Source organism: Eubalaena glacialis, chromosome 7 (assembly GCF_028564815.1).
Source record: "Eubalaena glacialis isolate mEubGla1 chromosome 7, mEubGla1.1.hap2.+ XY, whole genome shotgun sequence".
Lineage (NCBI taxonomy): Eukaryota > Metazoa > Chordata > Mammalia > Artiodactyla > Balaenidae > Eubalaena > Eubalaena glacialis.
In genome coordinates this window covers 29,652,432-29,671,285 of record NC_083722.1, presented here as the reverse complement: position 1 = coordinate 29,671,285, position 18,854 = coordinate 29,652,432, and the positions used below count along the sequence as shown (strand labels likewise).

The window sequence follows — 18,854 nt, the reverse complement described above, 5'->3', positions numbered from 1 at the left end:
CATAATATTCTCTCCAGGGAATGTTGCTTTTTTCACCAGTGCCCTATGTTGATGAGAATACTATTAATAGTTTCTTTTTGAAATCAAACCTAACTTTCTTCAAACCTAACCTAATTTGTGTTTTGGAATCCTATGAATTACAGCTGCTTAAGAATTCTCTAGAAGAAAATGTCTTTCTTCTCTTTAAAGGTGCTGGTCTGAGGTTGGCAACCGACACGTAGGACAGAACCTTTCCATTGGCCAGGGATGTGACTATAAGGCCATCATTGAACATGAGATCCTGCATGCTCTGGGGTTCTACCATGAGCAGTCAAGGATGGACCGGGATGATTATGTGAACATCTGGTGGGATGAAATTCTTCCAGGTGTGTATGAACCCAAGGTGCTATTATCTTTATCACTTGCTCAGCCCAACCCTGGGATGACCAGGCCAAACCTGTGCGTGAATGGGAGCTTCAGTTTCTCCAGAAGGAACACAAAATATGACCTCTCCTGTAGACTGTGCTCATCTGATCACAACTGATCCCATATAAGTGTCTCAGGGAAAGGTGAATGGTGGTTAACTAAATGTAGGGTTAACTGATAATCAAAAGCTCTTGCTTTGTTTCAGTGTTTTTGTTGAAAATCTATCTAAAATTCTATTCTCCTGTCTTAGTGAGTAAAATGAATTAGGTCTCTGAGGATGTCAGGGTCCTTTTTCTGCATGTGAAATCTCGTGTAGCTCTAGAAAGCTATATGAGGTTTAGTTGACTGTATGATAATCCTAAGACATACTCCAGAATTTTTTTGGTGCTTTACCAAATCAACAATAGGTGTTTAAAAACAAAACAACTACAGCAAAAAACAAAACAAAACAAAACCACCTTTTATCTGAATTTGCACTCCCAATTGTGTTAATTCTAGCTAATAGTTTTTCTGATTAATCAAAATGTACAAGTCTTTTCTTTCTCCTTTCTAAGCACCTCTTTCCTTCTGCCCCCAGCCCATAAAGGATAACACAGTAAAGGATAACACAGTTTTATTTCACATATTATTATGCAGTTATTCTAACAATTCTGCTGAAAATGTTATAACTCAGTTTCCCAATGGGTGGGGGAGAAAATTCCATGCTGTGTTTCTGAAAACACCTAGTTTTTTTTAAAAGATTCTTTTGATTTTAAAATCTTTATTGAATTTGTTACAATATTGCTTCTGTTTTATGTTTTGGTTTTTTTGGCCGTGAGGCGTGTGGGATCTTAGCTCCCTGACCAGGGATCAAACCTGCACCCCCTGCATTGGAAGGTGAAATCTTAACCACAGGACCACCAGGGAAGTCCCAACACCTCGTTTTTGATTAGGAATTAGTTCAGGAAGAGGAAAAGCATTATTTTTGGCAGTGATAGCTTAATGAAACTTTAATGTATTGGAAGTGCCTTAACTATGACCACACATGGTTTTCATGAGGCAAATCATTGCCTTGTAATTATCTGTTTCATTTAGATCCCAATTTAACATATGAGTTCACAGATGGCAGTGCGTCTCTAATAATTTTAGGGACTTGGAAGAACTGGCCATACTTTAAAATTAAATATCAGTCTCCAAAAGACTTCTGCCAGAACTAGCTCGTTTTGGAGTAAGCTGTAACCATGGATCTCACAGGAGGCAGGGGTACAGATGGCTAATCCTATCAAAATCACCTCTGGGGTTTCTCAATCTGTGTCCCTCCCGGCACCTCCTATTCTGATATTTCATGAATGTAGAGTACTGGTGGGAGGAGAGGAAACTATGTGGTTTGTACAAGCCTAATCTGTTACCAGGATTGGACCCACACATATACTCCCACCCATCCTACCATTCAACCACTGAGCTAGAGGCCAAGTAATATTCTTCTTTGTCCCCCGGTACAATCTAGAGAAGTTCTAGAGAGTATTCACCCAAGTATGAAATAATAGATCAAAAACAGTATATTTGTCTCCCAGGGGTAATTGCCTTATATCTGGGTCTGTGTAGATGCGACAGGAGAGTGCAGATCAAAGGACCGAATCTCTGCTTGTGAGGCTCCGGACACCATTAGACTTTGTCTGTATTTGCTAGAGGCCTGAATTTCTTACTTTCTCTTATGTACTTAACTCTGCTGAAAATGACATGAGGAAGCAGAAAACATTCGCCTTTTTAAGTCTTGAAGAACACAATGCTCGGTGCTTTTAAGATAGTTTTAGACCATATGAGGTCCCCTTTCTCAGAGGGAGCCTGCACACTTACATGGATAATTTGCAGACATGCTCAGCTTTGGGTTGAGCATAAATGACTCACCATGTTTGCTCATTTCCTGTCTGTGTTTTCATTAGGTGTAATTTCGTATATCTAAACTGCTTGCAGTCACTGGAGAACTCTTCTCAAATGAGACATCAAATCCAATTTAGATCATAAGCAAGGACAGTATTATTGCTCAGGGTAATTTATGACTTTATTGCATCTCATCTTCAGTTGATGGTAATCTTATTATTTAACCTAGGAAGATACTCTATTGGCAATATATATAGTTCTCTCCCCAAATCCATCTCTATTTCTGAAGTCAGAATTGTGTTTTCTGGATCTGTTTCCTTTTATTAAGCAAAACACTTCTGAGGTCTAGCAGGGGTCTACAAACTACAGTCTGTGGGCCATATCTGTTTGCTTTTGTAAATAAAGCTTTATTGGAACATAGCCATGGCCATTTGTTTACATACTGCCTATGGCTGGTTTTGTGCTATAACAGCAGAGTTGAGTAGTTGTGACAGAGGCCATACATCTTGCAAAGCCAAAAGTATTTTGTATCTGACCCTTTACACAAAAGTTTTGCCCATGAGCTCTGGTTTACAAGATCACTTCCTCTTTAAGCTCTTGGCTGTGAGTTCCCTGAAGGACCATGCCTGTCCTAGTCACTGCCAGGGGCCACCACCCACCTAGCACAGCTCCCAGTAAATAGTAGGCATGACAAAAATGTGTTGAGTTTAATTTTAAAATGTATTAAAAACATTTATTTGGTAAAGCATTCTGATAAGTATCCTTGGATAATAAAGAATAAAACGATCTATTCTAACCTGATGATTTTATTGCAAGTTAAGGAAAACAGCCAGTGAATTGAAAGTGCCTTGCTTAAGATACCACTGAGAGTCACCAGGAGATCCCAGACCCACGCCCAAGTCCTCACACCACCTTGATGCTTTTTATAATTTTACCCCCTTAACGGCCATCCTAGGACAACGTGCTCTGGAAGGAATGACTTTCCTCCTTCCCTGTTTGGGTTATTTATTTCTTGCAGTTCTGTCCCACCTTTGAAATGCTTCGATCCCTCTTGGATTAAGTCCCCATAAAACCCCTGTGAGTTGGGAGGATGTAACATCAGTATTGTCGTTTTATAGTTAAAACAAGTTTTGATCAAAGGGGTTCATGGGCTTTTCCAAAAGTATCTGGGGACCACTGCCAGGCTGTACCACACTTCTCCAATCCTGAGTGTACCTGAGTTGAAGTCTTTGAAAGTTGGTCACATTTTCTTCCAATTATTAAAAACAGTTGGATGGGAAGCTAGAAAGGGAGAAGGAGATGATGAAGGTGGGAAGTTTTGACTGGGAGAGTTATGAGTATTCTCATTCAGTTTTTCTATCACTCCCTAAGAAGGGAATTAAAAACCTGTGAACTTCCCATTATTGCAGCTGAACCAGTAAATTCCTGATGGCTGCTGGATTAAAAGAGTATCTGGGTGGTTTCTCATTTCAGCATTTCACATTTCAGCATTTCACATTCTCTTACTTATGCTAATCTCATTTAAAATATTTTCATTTTCTATTTTGAAAGCAAAGTCAGTTTTCTTCCAATTTTGTTTTTCTCACCATGGGGCAATTTCTAGAACAGGAGAGTGTGAGCCTTGATTGACAGGATGCCACTTTCTCGCCAGCTGCTAAACTTTCCTTCTGCCCCTTAGATTTCTTTTTTCCTAAATTGTTGGAGAGCTGGCCAGGTACAGCTCTTGGTGGATGAGGTACTTGGCTGTTAGCAAGATGAATCAATCCTGAATATTTTCCTGAATTCAAAAATTCCTTTTCCTACCATGAGGAATATCTGCCTCCACTCTGATATCTTATCTTCTCTTTCTTAAAGCCTCATACATACACACACACCTTTATTTATTTATTTACATGCATAAAAATGAATCTTTGATTTAAATATACATTTAATAACATGCATTGTATATTTACATTACATTTACATTATAATATATGTATATATTATGCACATATTTAATAATATGTATATATTTATTATTAATTATAACATGTATTTTAATATCCATTATAATAATTGTATGTACTATTATATAATATATTAGTACGTTACAATGTTATTAGTAAAAATTAATATATATTAATTTTATATACATTGTGCAAATTATAAAATATGTTAAATATGTGTATATATTTAAATCAAAGATGCATTATTCTGCCCCCCCCCCTTATTTTGGTCTCTTCTTGAGTATCTAGTCAAAGAGGGTAGGATGGGGAAATGACATGACTGATCAGGGCCTGTGGATTCCCTCCCTGACAGGTTATCAGCACAACTTTAACATCTACGATGACAAAATCGTCACAGACCTCAACACACCCTATGATTACGAATCTTTGATGCACTATGAGCCTTTCTCATTTAACAAGAGTGCTAGTGTCCCCACCATCACAGCCAAGATCCCTGAGTTTAACTCCATCATTGGGCAGCGCCTGGATTTCAGTGCTATCGATCTGGAGAGGCTGAACCGAATGTACAACTGCAGTGAGTACCTCTGGGCCTGAGGACTGGGTAAACCCCCTGACCTTACGGGTTTCCTGTACATTTTCCTTTGTGTTAATTTTGTTAATCTGTCCATTTCATTAAGGACATTAGTTTCCCTACCCTTAGAAAAAATTGTAACACCTACCTCACAAGATGGTTATGAAAATCAATTATGTGTTTGTGTTCTGTAAAGTGAAAATATTGGACCAATGTAAGGAGCTGGAATTGTCCAACTCCTTCAGCTTCCCTTTGAAGGGTGCATCCTTATGTAAAGCCTAAGATAGTTATAGGCTTGAAAGTATTTTGTATCTTAAATTCTTTGTCCAGGTTAGTGGTTCCTGGAGTCCTCTAATGCTCAGAGATGGGATGTTTTCTAAAATGGCCCCACTGGTCTTCAGAGACACATTCTTTAATCCTGTTCAATACGTATGTAGAGAAGATCTACTAAGAACAAAGCCCAGCATAATAGGTACCTCATTCTTGATCTAAAGGAGTCGATGGTTGGCATTTACAGAAAAGCATGCTGTTAAGCCTTTTTAAAATTTGACTCTGTGAAGTGTGTAGGGCTGCGTCTGTGTTGGCAGGTTCTGCTATCTAATGCATGACGGTAGGATTTACAACTGAGAAAAATCAAGACAACGAAAGGCTCATGATCCTGCTAAACAATGACATCTTAGTAGCCTAAGTCATTAGGTATTTGACATGAGAGGCCTTAAATTTTTAACCAGGTGACAAAAATATCATTTGCAGCCACAACTCACACCCTTTTGGACCACTGTGATTTTGAGAAGGCAAACATTTGTGGGATGATTCAGAGTACCAGCAATGATGCTGACTGGGTCCATGAGGACAGCACTCAGCCTGGACAAGCGGATCACACCTTGGTGGGACAATGCACAGGTCAGTGAAGGCAGCAAGGAAGTACATTGAGGAGGTTCACCAGGTTCAAGGGGAAATGGCAGCCAGCATGTTTGGCCTCAGTTGGAAGGCTAGTTATCAAACCTGGAACTCTGAATGGGGACAAAAACCATTTCTCATATCCTTATTATTAACGCAATTAAAAGCATCCAGGTTCTGGGCATGCAAAAGAAGGGTTCATTTAAGCGATGACAAAACTGATACAGACATAATGGTTGATATGACTTTGTACTTGTTGGTTATCTAGTTTATATATAGTGTGTGTAACACAGGAAACTCTACTCAATATTTTGTAATAACCTATAAGGGAAAAGAGTCTGAAAAAGAATATCTATATCTCTCTATATATCTGTATATATCTCTATCTATCTGAATCACTGTGCTGTATACCTAAAACTAACACGACACTGTAAATCAACTATACTTCAATAAAATTTTTTTTTAATTTTAAAAAATATATGACTTTGTGGGACTTCCCTGGTGGTGCTGTGGTTAGGAATTAGCCTGCCAATGCAGGGGACACGGGTTCTATCCCTGGTCTGGGAAAATCCCACATGCCGCGGAGCAACGAAGCCCATGTGCCACAACTACTGAGCTTGTGCTCTAGAGCCCACAAGCCACAACTACTGAGCCCGTGTGCCACAACTACTGAAGCCTGCGTGTGTAGAGCCCTTGCTCCTCAACAAGAGGGGCCACTGCAATGAGAAGCCTGCACACTGTAACAAAGAATAGCCCCCGCTCGCCACAACTAGAGAAAGCCTGCGGGCAGCAACAAAGACCCAGTGCAGCCAAATATATATATATATTACTTTGTAAATTAGGGCAATGTCTCTAACAGCAGTGTCCTCCAGTGGAACTGCAGTGCACACCACATATGTAATGTAAAATTTTCTAACAGTCACATAAAAAAGAAACAAGGGAAATTCTCTTTAGTAATATACTTAACCCCATATATCCAAAATCTTAACATTTCAATGTGCAATCAATATAAAAACTATTAATGAGATACTTCACACTTTTTTACAGTAGGTATTTGAAATCTGGTGTATATTTTATCCTTACAGCACATCTCACTTTGGACTGGCCACAGTTCAAGTACTCAATTGCCATATATGTTTGGTAGCTGCCATATTGGATAACAGCTTCAGATAGTTCCGGTACATGGTTTGTGCAGTGAAAAAGACATAAAGTCAGGAGAGACCCGGGTTTAAAATCTGGCTCCAGCACTTGCTAATGGTGACCCCAGGTAGTTCTTTTTGTTGTTGTTGCTGTTTAAGTCTCTTGGCTTTTTGTAAGCCTCTCTGACCATTAAGCTATTGATCCTTCACAGCGAGCATGTAAGGAGATAATGCATATAGAATCTTCAAAGGCAGACCAGCAGCCTTACTCCCTACTTTTTTCCCCCATCATCCCTTTCTCTCCAGAGGTTCTACTTATTTTTCAATTTCTATCTTAACACCCTTTTATTATGTGCTTGTCATTGAAATTGTACCAACCCTATTTGGAAGCAGGTGAGGTTATAGATTATAATAGCCTTTTAAAGACTGGACTATCATCAAGTCCCTTAGTCCATGCCTGTGTGAGAGTTGCTAGGAGTTCCTTCACAGAAGAGACCCAACTTATCACCCAGATGCCAGGCCACAGGGTGAATGTCAGAGGTTATCAACAATTGCCACTTTTCCTCGCGCCTTGGCAAAGGGCGAAAGTCTCTGTTACACATCAGATTATTAAACATATAATCTCCAGTTTCCAAAGGGTGATCTACGCCTGAAGTTCTCTTTAAATTTCCATCATAGCCTCTAATCTAATCTCTCCTGTGGGCTTGCTGCTAGGCTAATGTGCAAGTTCCAGCTAAACAGAAAGGTGATCTCCGTGTGAGAGGAATCTGTTGAAAGAATATTCTAGCATTTTAGTAGGAAAGGAAAGGACCACAGCCCAGAGAAGTAACTAGAAAAGGTTAACTTGACCAGCTCAGGTTAACTTGACCAGCCATTATGCTTCTTCCACAGGAGGCACATAATGGGACGGGGTTTCCTCTGCTAGAGAGCACTGCCTTATTCAGGTAGATGCATAGACTCAAAGAGCTCGAAGGATAGAAGCCACTTCCCACTTGAATCCCAGAGAGATGAATGAATACCCAGTTAGTGGCAGCTCTAGGGCAAGAATTCAGGTCTCCTGACTCCTCAGTTTGAGTTATTGGACTTGCACTTCATACTTCTGACCTCACCTGGTGGAATTCCTGAGCAAGGATCACCAGGAGACCTTCTTAGCCCTGTGAGCTCTTATTTACCTTAACCCAAGCCCTCAGCAATTCACGACACAAAAGTCTAAGGCTAGTAAGGTAAAGTATTGAGAAGAACATACCGGCGAATATAATTTACCCTGATGATATATTAAAGACATTATGGTATTTTTCAGCTTTGTGGAAAGCTTATTTAAACATCCTTGCTCATGTCCCATATGTGAGGCAGGGTGAGGCAGGGACTCATATTGTCAAAGTACCTGGAACTGTAGATGCTCACTTCATTTTTACTTGATGAAATGTTTTGAGTGGAGCATTTGGTAAGAGGTTGAGTATTGGAGTAAGTTTAGATGACTTCTTTATATGCAAGAATTGTTCATTGCCCTTGACTTTGAAAAAGTGTGCTGGTTTTCCAAGTGATGTATTTGTTTAGCCACCTGCTTGTTTTGGGGAAGAGAATTTTGCAATACGTGAGTTGGGCAAACCCAGCCTCTGGCATAAATGTAGACCCTTTATCCCCTCATTTTTAGTGTTCTTCCAAGGCTTTCTTTACATTCAGGAGAAATCCTCAGTTGGTCCCTAATATGCCTTGAATGCCCCTTCTTAGGACACAGTAAAGGTGATTCTTTACCACTGATAGTACACCCAGTTATTAGGCTACAAAAGGGTGAAACTGAACCCTTCTCATTGTGAATATTTAAAATCCAATTCCTAAAACTTTGAATCCCACAGTTTCTTATACAGCTAGGAGGCCAGCTCTTTTCCTTGGAATGAATCTCTAAACAACGAAGTTAATGAAGAAAATGGAATTCATCTCACAGACACTAAATTCCATAAACTTTGCTTAAAGCCTGTATTTCCTTAAGTCAGAGGTGTACATTTCACAACCTTGGGAACAAAGGCAATCAAAAGAGGCAGTGGAGAGCTGTGACTTTGACCAGCAATTCTGTCCGTGGAGACAGACAGAATATTTACCGACAAACAACCTTTTTATTTTCCCCAGAAGAGTTCTAGCCTTTGTTGCCTGGACGATGGCTGTTGCTCACTGTTTCACTTTGCCTGGGCTGAGGGCACCCTGGGGTATTTGTGGCCAGAGATGGGACTTTAGGGTCCTCTCTCCATAGGTGCCGGCTACTTCATGTACTTCAATACCAGCTTGGGGATAGCAGAGGAGGCAGCCCTGTTGGAGTCTCGGATTCTTTACCCAAAGAGGAAGCAGCAATGCCTGCAGTTTTTCTATAAAACGACAGGAAGTCCTTCAGATAGACTCATCGTCTGGGTCAAGAGGGATGACAGTACGGGCAACATTCGCAAGCTGGTCAAGGTGAAGACCTTTCAAGGTACTTAAAGGCATCCTGCGAGGACTGATTGGGCTTCATATTGGGGATTGTGCTGTTTCTCCTCCTTCCCCTCCCTCTCCCTTTTCATCCTCCTCCCCCTCGTCATTCCTCCCACTCCTCCTCCTCTGTCTCCTCTTCCTTCCTTTCCTCCACCTCCCTTCTGCCTCTTTGAAATGCATAATGCCTGGCATGTTTTAACCACTCAATGGATGTTTTAACCATTCAGAAATTTCGGGTTCAGGTGAGGTTGACATATACTATTGTAAGAGGCCAATCAGGGAAAGGAAAAAGAAGGCCAATCAGAATATAAAAATCTAGTTTTCACTAGAGCTTTGGAGAAAGCCAGAATAGAGAAAATTGGTGATTCAAAGGTGGAGATTGGAAGGTAAAAGGGAAGCGGGAATTGATGCTGCTGGAGAGAAGTGGTTAAATAGTGGACCATAAGTGTTTCTGCATCTGTTTCAGCAAACGGAATGATACCATTATTTAATACACTGAGGTAACTTGAAACCTACTTGTGAAGTTGGTGGCAAGCAAGCGACTTGTATACATTAACTTCACTAAAATCACTTATATATTCCTTAGTGATACTTTACGTATTTCTATAAGAAGATCATGAAAACCTTAAAATGCTAAGGTAGTTAGTTGGTTGTGAGAGTAATCTGGCTGAAAATCAAGATCCAGGGTTATAAAAGCTAAGTACTTACATTCTTTTATTGTGGTGGCGGTTCGTTCATAAATAGAAAAGGAGAGACGTGTTTTTCTAGTTTTCCATTCAACAAAGAATTTCTCAATTAAAATGAGATAAAGGAAACATTCTTTGTGTACTTCTAGAAGAAGCTGCTGTTCTTGAAGGGTGGAGGTTTCCTTAGTAAAGGCTACTCAGAAGAACGGGGGCCCAAATTGTCTCTACCCAGGTCACTCTGTGGGTAGAGAATGCTACAAATCATGGTTTTGAGGGGTTCACTTTTCTGGCTGAAATTTACAGAGCATCTTTATCAAATAGAGGGATGACAGCTAGGTGCCCTTTAAGAGTTGAGAATTTGCTGTGTTACCAAGGACTGTAAATATGGACATATGAAATTGCCATTGTTTGACTTTTGACTTATCAAAGGTCTGTTTTATATGGTTCAGCCCAATACTTGTGCATTCAGTGCTAACATTAAGGGGGTGGGGTGCATTTATACCAACAAACCCAGGGGAAAGCCCAGAACCTGCAGAATGGAATAATAATGGAAAACAGATGCATGATTAAGACTTTTATGATAAATCAGAGTGTGTCTTTTTTTTTTTTTTTTTTCTTTTTTAGCTATTTTCCCATACTAGATATGTGACTTTGGAAAAGTTCCTTAACAAGTTTATAGCAGTTCTTCTCTCCTGTGTTTGTTGTGAAGATTACATGAGATCGTTCATGTAAAGCACCTGCCACAGTACGAGGCTCCAAGTAAGTGCTCCAAAAATGTTGGTCACAGTTGTCACCAATTTTATTCTCTGTCCTCAGGAGATTTTGACCAAAATTGGAAAATTGCCCATGTTACACTAAGAGAGGAAAAGAAGTTTCGCTACCTTTTCCAGGGCACAAAGGGTGACCCCCAGAACTCGAGTGGGGGAATTTACCTGGATGACATCACTTTGACAGAAACCCCATGCCCCGCAGGGGTTTGGACGGTCCGGAAATTCTCTCAAGTCCTGCAGAACACGGTTAAAGGGGACAAGCTTCAGAGCCCTCGATTCTACAATTCAGAGGGCTACGGTTTGGGGTTGACCTTGTACCCTCATGGCAGAACGAGCTCCGGGAGCTCTGGGTACTTGGGACTTGCCTTTCATCTGTGTAGTGGAGAGAATGATGCTGTCCTGGAGTGGCCAGTGGAGAACAGACAGGTGATAATGACAATACTTGACCAGGAACCCGATGTCAGGAAGAGAATGTCCTCCAGCATGGTGTTCACTACCTCCAAGTCCCAGACATCTACAGGTAGGTGGTTAGAAGACCCGCCCCTCCACCTGGAAGGGCCAACAGACACAGTTTTCATCTGTATAGGAGAGATTAACTTTCCCCTCGCATTTCCTTCTTGGGCACATCTACAGCAATGTCATGTTGGAGCATTAAGTTAAAATGTTCTTGTTTCTTTTTTCTTTCATTGAAGTGTAGTTGATTTACAATGTTGTGTTAGTTTCTGGTGTACAGAAAAGTGATTCAGATATACATATATATTCTTTTTCATATTCTTTTCCATTATGGTTTATTACAGGCTGTTGAATACAGTTCCTTGTGCCATTCAGTAGGACTTTGTTGTTTATCTATTTTATATACAGTAGTTTGTATCTGCTGATCCCAAACTCCTAATTTATCCCTCCCACCCCCTTTCCGCTTTGGTAACCAGAAGTTTGTTTTCTATGTAAGTGAAAATTTTCAGCATCATCTTATCTCTCTCTCTCTTTCCTGAATTCATCCAACAAACATCTAAGTAAGGGCTTGCAAGGTGCCAAGCTCTCTGCCAGCTCCTTAGAGTACAAGCAAACTAGGCAGTCCCTGCCTCACTGAGCTCAGTCCGAGAAGACAGACCCAGGTAATCATTTATCAAATACTCAGAATTTGCAAGGCTCTGTGCAGGACTAATGCACTGAGTCCTAAAATATTACTCATTGTCAGTATGTCCATGAAACAAACTTGCATGAATAAAGGAATGGGCAAACTATTTTTTTTTTTTTTTCAAAAGAAGAGACTTAAGCCTTAAAAGGAAGAAGCTATAGCTCTCTCTTCCCCTTCATTGAGAAGTCACTCAGTAGTGGACAGTGGCCCTCCACAGGGGTGGTTCTCTGCTCCACCCCCCTCCCAATTCTCAGTTTTAATTGTCCTGGAAAGAGTAAATAACCTGATTTTTTTCCAACGCATTTTTTCTGATTAACAAAGCTCTTATGGGTAAACAACAAGGTCCTACTGTACAGCACAGAGAACTATATTCAATATCCTATGATAAACCATAATGGAAAAGAATAGTAAAAAAAAATGTATATATACATATAACGGAATCACTTTGCCGTACAGCAGAAATTAACACATTGTAAATCAACTATACTTCAATAAAAACAAAGCTCTCTATACTCATTAAAGACAAATGGAGGCCCGTGGGGGCCGAGCCCGCCGTCTACCCGTGGCTGCTGCCGGTCTACCTGGCCAAAGCGTCCACCAGCAGGTGAAGGGGAGTGGCGCCTGGAAAAGATAGGGACTAGCCAAGGATTCCAGGAAAAAGGCCTGGGCTGCGGCCACAGTGGGCGGGGCCCCCAGGCCGGGCCGCCCCTCCAGGACCCCCTGAAGGGCTCCTGGAGGCTCCAGGCGGCTCCTCCCCCGGCGCCGCCCTCCCTCCCAGAAGGCCTCGGGGCAGAGCGGTCCCACCTCCTCGCCCAGAACGGAGCCCGCGTTTCCGCAGAGCTGGAACTCCCGGCTCGGGGTCTCTTCCCTCCGCCGTCACTGAAGTGCCCCGGAGCCCGAGGGGAGGGCGGCCTCACTGAGGCTGCCGGCTCTGGAGGGGCCTCGGCGGCCGGCTCTGGAGGGGCCCCGGCGGCCGAAGCCGCAGCAGTCCTGGGGACCGCGGGCCGGTTGTTTCAGCAAGTAACTTAAAGACAAAATGGAAAAACAAGGAGGTTTGTGCCTGAGATCATGTTGATGTGAAACCAGGGATGGCCACCTTGTGCCAGATGAGAAAACAGAGGCCCAGCAAGGTGAAATCCCTCACCCAAGTTGCACCTGTCTCTCCTCCCCACTACATGGTTCATGAAAGCAGGACTCTTCCTGTCTTGATCACTGCTGAACTCCAAACAGGGCCAGGCATCTAGCAGCTGCTTCAAAAATTTTGGTTGGGCTTCCCTGGTGGCGCAGTGGTTGAGAATCTGCCTGCCGGTGCAGGGGACGCGGGTTCGAGCCCTGGTCTGGGAGGATCCCACATGCCGCGGAGCAACTCGGCCCGTGAGCCACAATTGCTGAGCCTGCGCGTCTGGAGCCTGTGCTCGGCAGCGGGGGGCCGCGATCGTGGGAGGCCCGCGCACCGCGATGAAGAGTGGCCCCCACTTGCCGCAACTAGGGAAAGCCCTCGCGCAGAAGTGAAGACCCAACACAGCCATACATACATACATACATACATACATAAAAAGAATGTAAGCAGACAAGAATAGCATTAAAAAAAAAAAAAAAAGACAAATGGAAAGTGAAAAGTAAAGCGATAACGTGATTTTTCTGTAACCTGTAACTTTGCAGCAATAAATGGCTCCGTCATCTGGGACAGGCCATCTGTCATGGGGTCCTATGACAACAGCTGTGCCTGTTTTAGAAGCATCGACTGGGGCTGGGATGCTATCATCTCCCACCAAATGCTGAAAAGGAGGAGTTTCCTTAAAAATGACGACCTTATAATGTTTGTGGACTTTGAAGGTATTTTGCTGGTTTTCCTGAATAAATAATTCTATGTTCTGGGTGTTCTATTGACTTTACATGGATTTTTAAAAGCATCTCATGGAAGGTGGGGATCTTTTGGGGGAACTAGGTTAAAAAAAAAAAAAAAAGATGTGCTCTAAGAGAACCACATTTTACTCTTTTATTCAAGGACTCCCATCTTGATTTTAACTGTCCTGGGGAGAAACTAAAATTTTAGTGTCACCTTTTTGTATAACTTATCAAATGTGACAGTTTGCTGACTTCAATTTAGTTTCAATCAGTCTATCCATACTCACTTTATGCTTCTCTTCTCAAGTTAAATAAATAAAAGCATGATTGGACTACTTTAAACATAAACATAGCAAAAAAAGAATGAAATCTTGCCATGTGCGACAACATGGATGGACCTGAGGGGCATTATGCTTCGTGAAATAAGTCAGATAGATAAACGCAAATACTGTATGTTTTTGCTTACATGTGGAATCTGAAAAACAAAGCAAATGAACAAAGAAAACAGACCCACAGATACAGAGAACAAACTAGTGGTTACCAGAGGGGAAAGGGGTAGGGGTAGGGACAAAATAGGGGCAGGGGATTAAGAGGTACAAACTACTATGTATGAAATAAGTTACGAAGATGTAATGTACAGCACAGGGAATATAGTCAATATTTTATAATAACTTTGTATGAAGTGTAATCTATAAAAATGTCAAATAACTATTTATACACCTTAAAACTAATATAATATTTTAAGTCAACTATACTTCAATAAAAAATAATCAATCTATAAAATAGCTGGCATTATGAAAATCTGCTGGATTCAAAGCCACTTTTCTATGTCACTAAAGGTGATGACCAAGAAGGGGAGAGGCAGCCCAGGGAGCTTTCTCCAGGAGTGGAAGTGAATTGTTGTCAGATTTAATCATATATCTTCCTCACCACCCTTTGTCTCTTTCCTCGAGATATCACCCACCTTAACCAGACTGAAGTTCGCATTAAAGACAGCAGGTTGATCCCCCAAAGCCTCGTTCTCCAAGGCCAGGAGCAGCCGGCTTCAGAAGAAGGTTCGGGAAAGGCCTCCTTAGAGAAAGCCCTACTGGGCAGCCTGGACCAGGGGCAGCGCAGCCGACAGAAGCGGTCGGTGGACAACACAGGCCCCATGGAGGACCACAACTGGCCACAGTACTTCAGAGACCCATGTGACCCGAACCCTTGTCAAAACGAAGGCATCTGTGTGAACGTGAAGGGGATGGCAAGCTGCAGGTAGGCTCTGTGGCCTGGGGCGGTAGGTGTGTGTCGGCAGAGGGGAGCCCTATGTCTGCTTACCCTGCTAAAAGGCACAGTTCTCAGGTCAGGGCATCCACGCCATCAGATGGTCAACCGTGTCGGTCCTTGACTCCACAAAGCTGTGCCTGGAATCAGAGGACAGAGCAGGGGTCCTGCCAGAGCAGAAGAGTCCCAAATCTCCTGTCTCTTCACGTGTATCCCCTTGCTACCTCTGGGACATTGTCAACAGCACCTTGAATGTTGTTGGAATTTTGAACTCCACTGCAGGGCTCAAAAATGACCCAGAGCTTTTTTTTTTTTTTTAATATTTATTTATTTATATATTTATTTGGTTGTACCGGGTCTTAGTTGTGGGAGGTGGGCTCCTTAGTTGAAGCTTGCAGACTCCTTAGTTATGGCATGCGAACTCTTAGTGGCATGCATGTGGGATCTAGTTCCCTGACCAGGGATCAAACCTGGGCCCCCTGGGATCTAGTGGCATGCATGTGGGCCCAAACCTGGGCCCCCTGCAATGGGAGCGTGGAGTCTTATCCACTGCACCACCAGGGAAGTCCCGACCCAGAGCTTATAGCATCAAGGCTCCACCACAGGGACTCAGGACCAAGCTTAAACCTTCCCTGACTGCAAATGTTATTATTGTTATTAATGATTATTTCTATTGTCCATTAGTTCAATTGTACTATTATCATGTTTATGTTTTCAATAATAATAAGAATATCTGACATTTGGGGGCTGCTTGCTATGTGTCACGTGCTCCCCCAAGCAGTATGTATTCATGATCTAAATTATTCCTCACAGCCACCCTGTGACATAAAGGCCCTTCTTATCCCCGTTTAGGGCATAAGAAATTTGAAGCTTAGAGAAGTAAGTAATTTGTCTGAAATTACCCAGATGGTAAATGCTGGAGCTTAGACTTGCAATCCAGGTCTGTCTGTCTGCACAGTTTGCTATATTTAATAGTTCTTTTTAAAATGTTTGTTATTCACATAAAATATTTCATCAAAGGATGTATGTGATGACAGAAGCATCAGTTTCATTTGATAGAATAGTAGCAGATGTGGGAGCCGGTCTGCTTGGCTCAAAACACCTACATTTCTTCTCAGCTCTTTTTGATCTCTACTTTGTTCTTTCCTTTTTAAACTTTTATTTTGAAATAATTTTAGATTTACAGATACATTTCAAAAATGCAACAGAGTTCCCCATACCCTAAAGTCAACATCTTACATAACCATCGTACATTAGCAAAGGCAAGAAATGAGCATTAACACAGGTAAATATTATTAAAAATAGTATTAACTAAACGACACACCTTATCCAGATTTCCCCAGTTTTTCCACCAATACACTTTTTCTGTTCCAGGATCCAATTCAGGACCCCGTGTTCCATTTAGTTTTCATGTCTCCTTAGCTCCTTCAATCCTGAGCGGGTCCTTGGTCTTGTCTTTCATTATCTTGATACTTTTGAAGAGCGTTGATCAGTACTTTACAAATTGTTCCTCAATTTGAGTTTATCTGATGTCTTCTCATGGTTATATTGAGGTTGTACATTTTGGGTAAGAAGAACCAAGACGTGATATGACCCTCTCAGTGTGTCATGTGAGGGGTACCAGATGTCAATATGTGTTATTACCGGTGATGTTAACCTTGTCCTCTGGCCAAGAGGGTGTCTGCCAGCCCTCTCTCCTGAGAAGTTACCATTCCTCACACTTTAATTAACACATGTCTTGGGAGAGACACTCGGAGACCATGCAGACATCTTGCCTTTCCTCAAACCCTCACCCACTAATCTCAGCATCCGTTGGTGGTGTTTGCTGAACCGTCACTATTGTGTGTCAGAAAACACATTCTTTAAGTGTCCCAAACCTTCCTCCTGAACTTTGCATATGGTAGCCAAGAGGACAGGGTCAGGAGACAGACCTTCAGAGATTAAACTTCAAGAGTGAGACACTTACTAACTGCATGGCTTTGAGCAAATTATCTAACTTTTCTGTAAGATAAGGATGATGAGAATGGCCTGGTAATAACCACCGCCTCAAAGGGTTCCAGGATTAAATTAATTGACTTGCATAAAGCACTTTGAACGAGGCCAGGTGCGTGTAACTGCTGAGTGTCCCCTGCCATTGTTGCTGTGTTGGTCTTGTTGTCAGGAAGCCCTTGGGGCTCAGGTCGTTCCCACATGCCCCTGTGTCCTGTCTCCCCAGGTGCGTCTCTGGTCACGCCTTCTTCTACACTGGGGAGCGATGTCAGGCCATGCAGGTGCACGGCAGCCTCCTGGGCCTGATGATCGGAGGCACGGCCAGCATGGTTTTCTTGACCTTCACCATCATCTCCATCCTTCGCCAAAGGCCAGGCAGTGATGCCCGTTGACATCAGCTAGGCTGTAGAAGCACCTCCTGCCCTTGGGCCCACCCTTTCCTTCCCGTGCTCATTGCAGTTTGGGGCAGCTTCTATCGGCCTTGCTTTGCCTCCAGCCTCTTGTGTGACCCTTATGGTTTTCCTGTCCCCACCCTCACATGGTTCTGTTACCCTGCTCTGTGTTCCAAATGTATCTAGTGTGTCCTATGATGACGCTCTTATCCCTTAGTTGTAAATCCCTTGTTTAACAGACTGTCTTTCCCGTAGACCATAAGCTCTACGTGGGCAGACCCACCTTTACTGTGTTAGCCCAGTGCCTGGGGGTCTGCCTGGCCTGGCATGCATGGTCACTCAGTAAAAACGAATAAATGAGCCAGTAATTGAATGAATAACTAAGATATAGAAACTCTCTCCTTTCTACTGCAAGTAAGATGTATACAATGAAACGCATATGTTTTTTGTACTAGAATCAAACACTCAAATACCTGTTTTCCATCAGACACAATAGGTTTATTATTCTTTTAGGGTCTTGTGCATTAAAGAATTTCAAATAAAGATTCCTCCTAGCAGCAGCATTTACTTTCCTCCTCTGATTCTAAGGGAAAGTCTTTAATAAATTCAATAACTATTTCGTCAGTACCTTCAAGGGGTCCAGAATTGCATGTGAATTTGTGTGTGTGTGTGTGTGTGTGTGTGTGTATGGAGGGGGAGAATCATCCAAAACCTCTTTCTCAGATCTTTTAAAATTTTAAATTACATTTTAAGGGACTTCCCTGGTGGTCCAGTGGTAAAGAATCCGCCTTCCAATGCAGGGGATGCGGGTGCGATCCCTGGTCGGGGAACTAAGATCCCACATGCCGCGGGGCAACTAAGCCCACGTGCTGCAACTACTGAGCCCATGCGCCACAGCTACAGAGCCCATGCACTCTGGAACCCACGCACCACAACTAGAGAGAAGCCCGCGCACTGCAACGAAGATTCCGCGTGCCTCAACTAAGACCCAACGGAGCCAAAAATAAAAATAAATAAATAAATAAATAAAATATTTTAAAAATAAAGTATATTTATATACTGTTCGTGTACAAAATTATTAACAAATTGAAAGTATCAGGTAGAAGAGAATGTAAAGGAAGTATTTGTAGACACACTTTCTTTCCGTGGTTCCTAGGAAACAAAACTATCCGAGGCAAGACAGTTCCAAGAGAGATCAAGTAAGAAGGAAAGCTGAGGTTTCCATCCCCAATCAGCACAAGCCCCACAGAGAGCTGGCTCTAGAAGTTTACTTAAATATTTCAAGGAGCCTGAATGGTCCAGGCTTTAGGTTACCAGCTTTCTAAGTACATACTTCATGACCACTCTGGAAACAAACGCGAGGGGTTAAGAAGAGTTCCTTTAACGCAAAGGTGTGAGAAGAGTTTGGAGCAGGTGAAACCTCGACTCCCAGCACTGACTCTCCAGCCTGAGGTGCAACAGTATCCCCTGGAGAGCTGGTTAAA

General features: G+C 42.3%; 1 protein-coding gene across 1 annotated transcript in view; it reads left to right on the top strand.

The window, feature by feature from the left end:
- MEP1A (meprin A subunit alpha) overlaps positions 1-18,854 on the top strand; it is a 35,943-nt gene that overhangs the window by 11,826 nt on the left and 5,263 nt on the right. The window contains exons 7-14 of the mRNA XM_061197434.1: positions 190-365; positions 4,564-4,785; positions 5,536-5,685; positions 9,070-9,285; positions 10,787-11,260; positions 13,541-13,714; positions 14,680-14,980; positions 17,205-17,348. Coding sequence (XP_061053417.1) covers positions 190-365; positions 4,564-4,785; positions 5,536-5,685; positions 9,070-9,285; positions 10,787-11,260; positions 13,541-13,714; positions 14,680-14,980; positions 17,205-17,348 — 1,857 coding nt within the window. The remainder of the gene's footprint in view (positions 1-189; positions 366-4,563; positions 4,786-5,535; positions 5,686-9,069; positions 9,286-10,786; positions 11,261-13,540; positions 13,715-14,679; positions 14,981-17,204; positions 17,349-18,854) is intronic.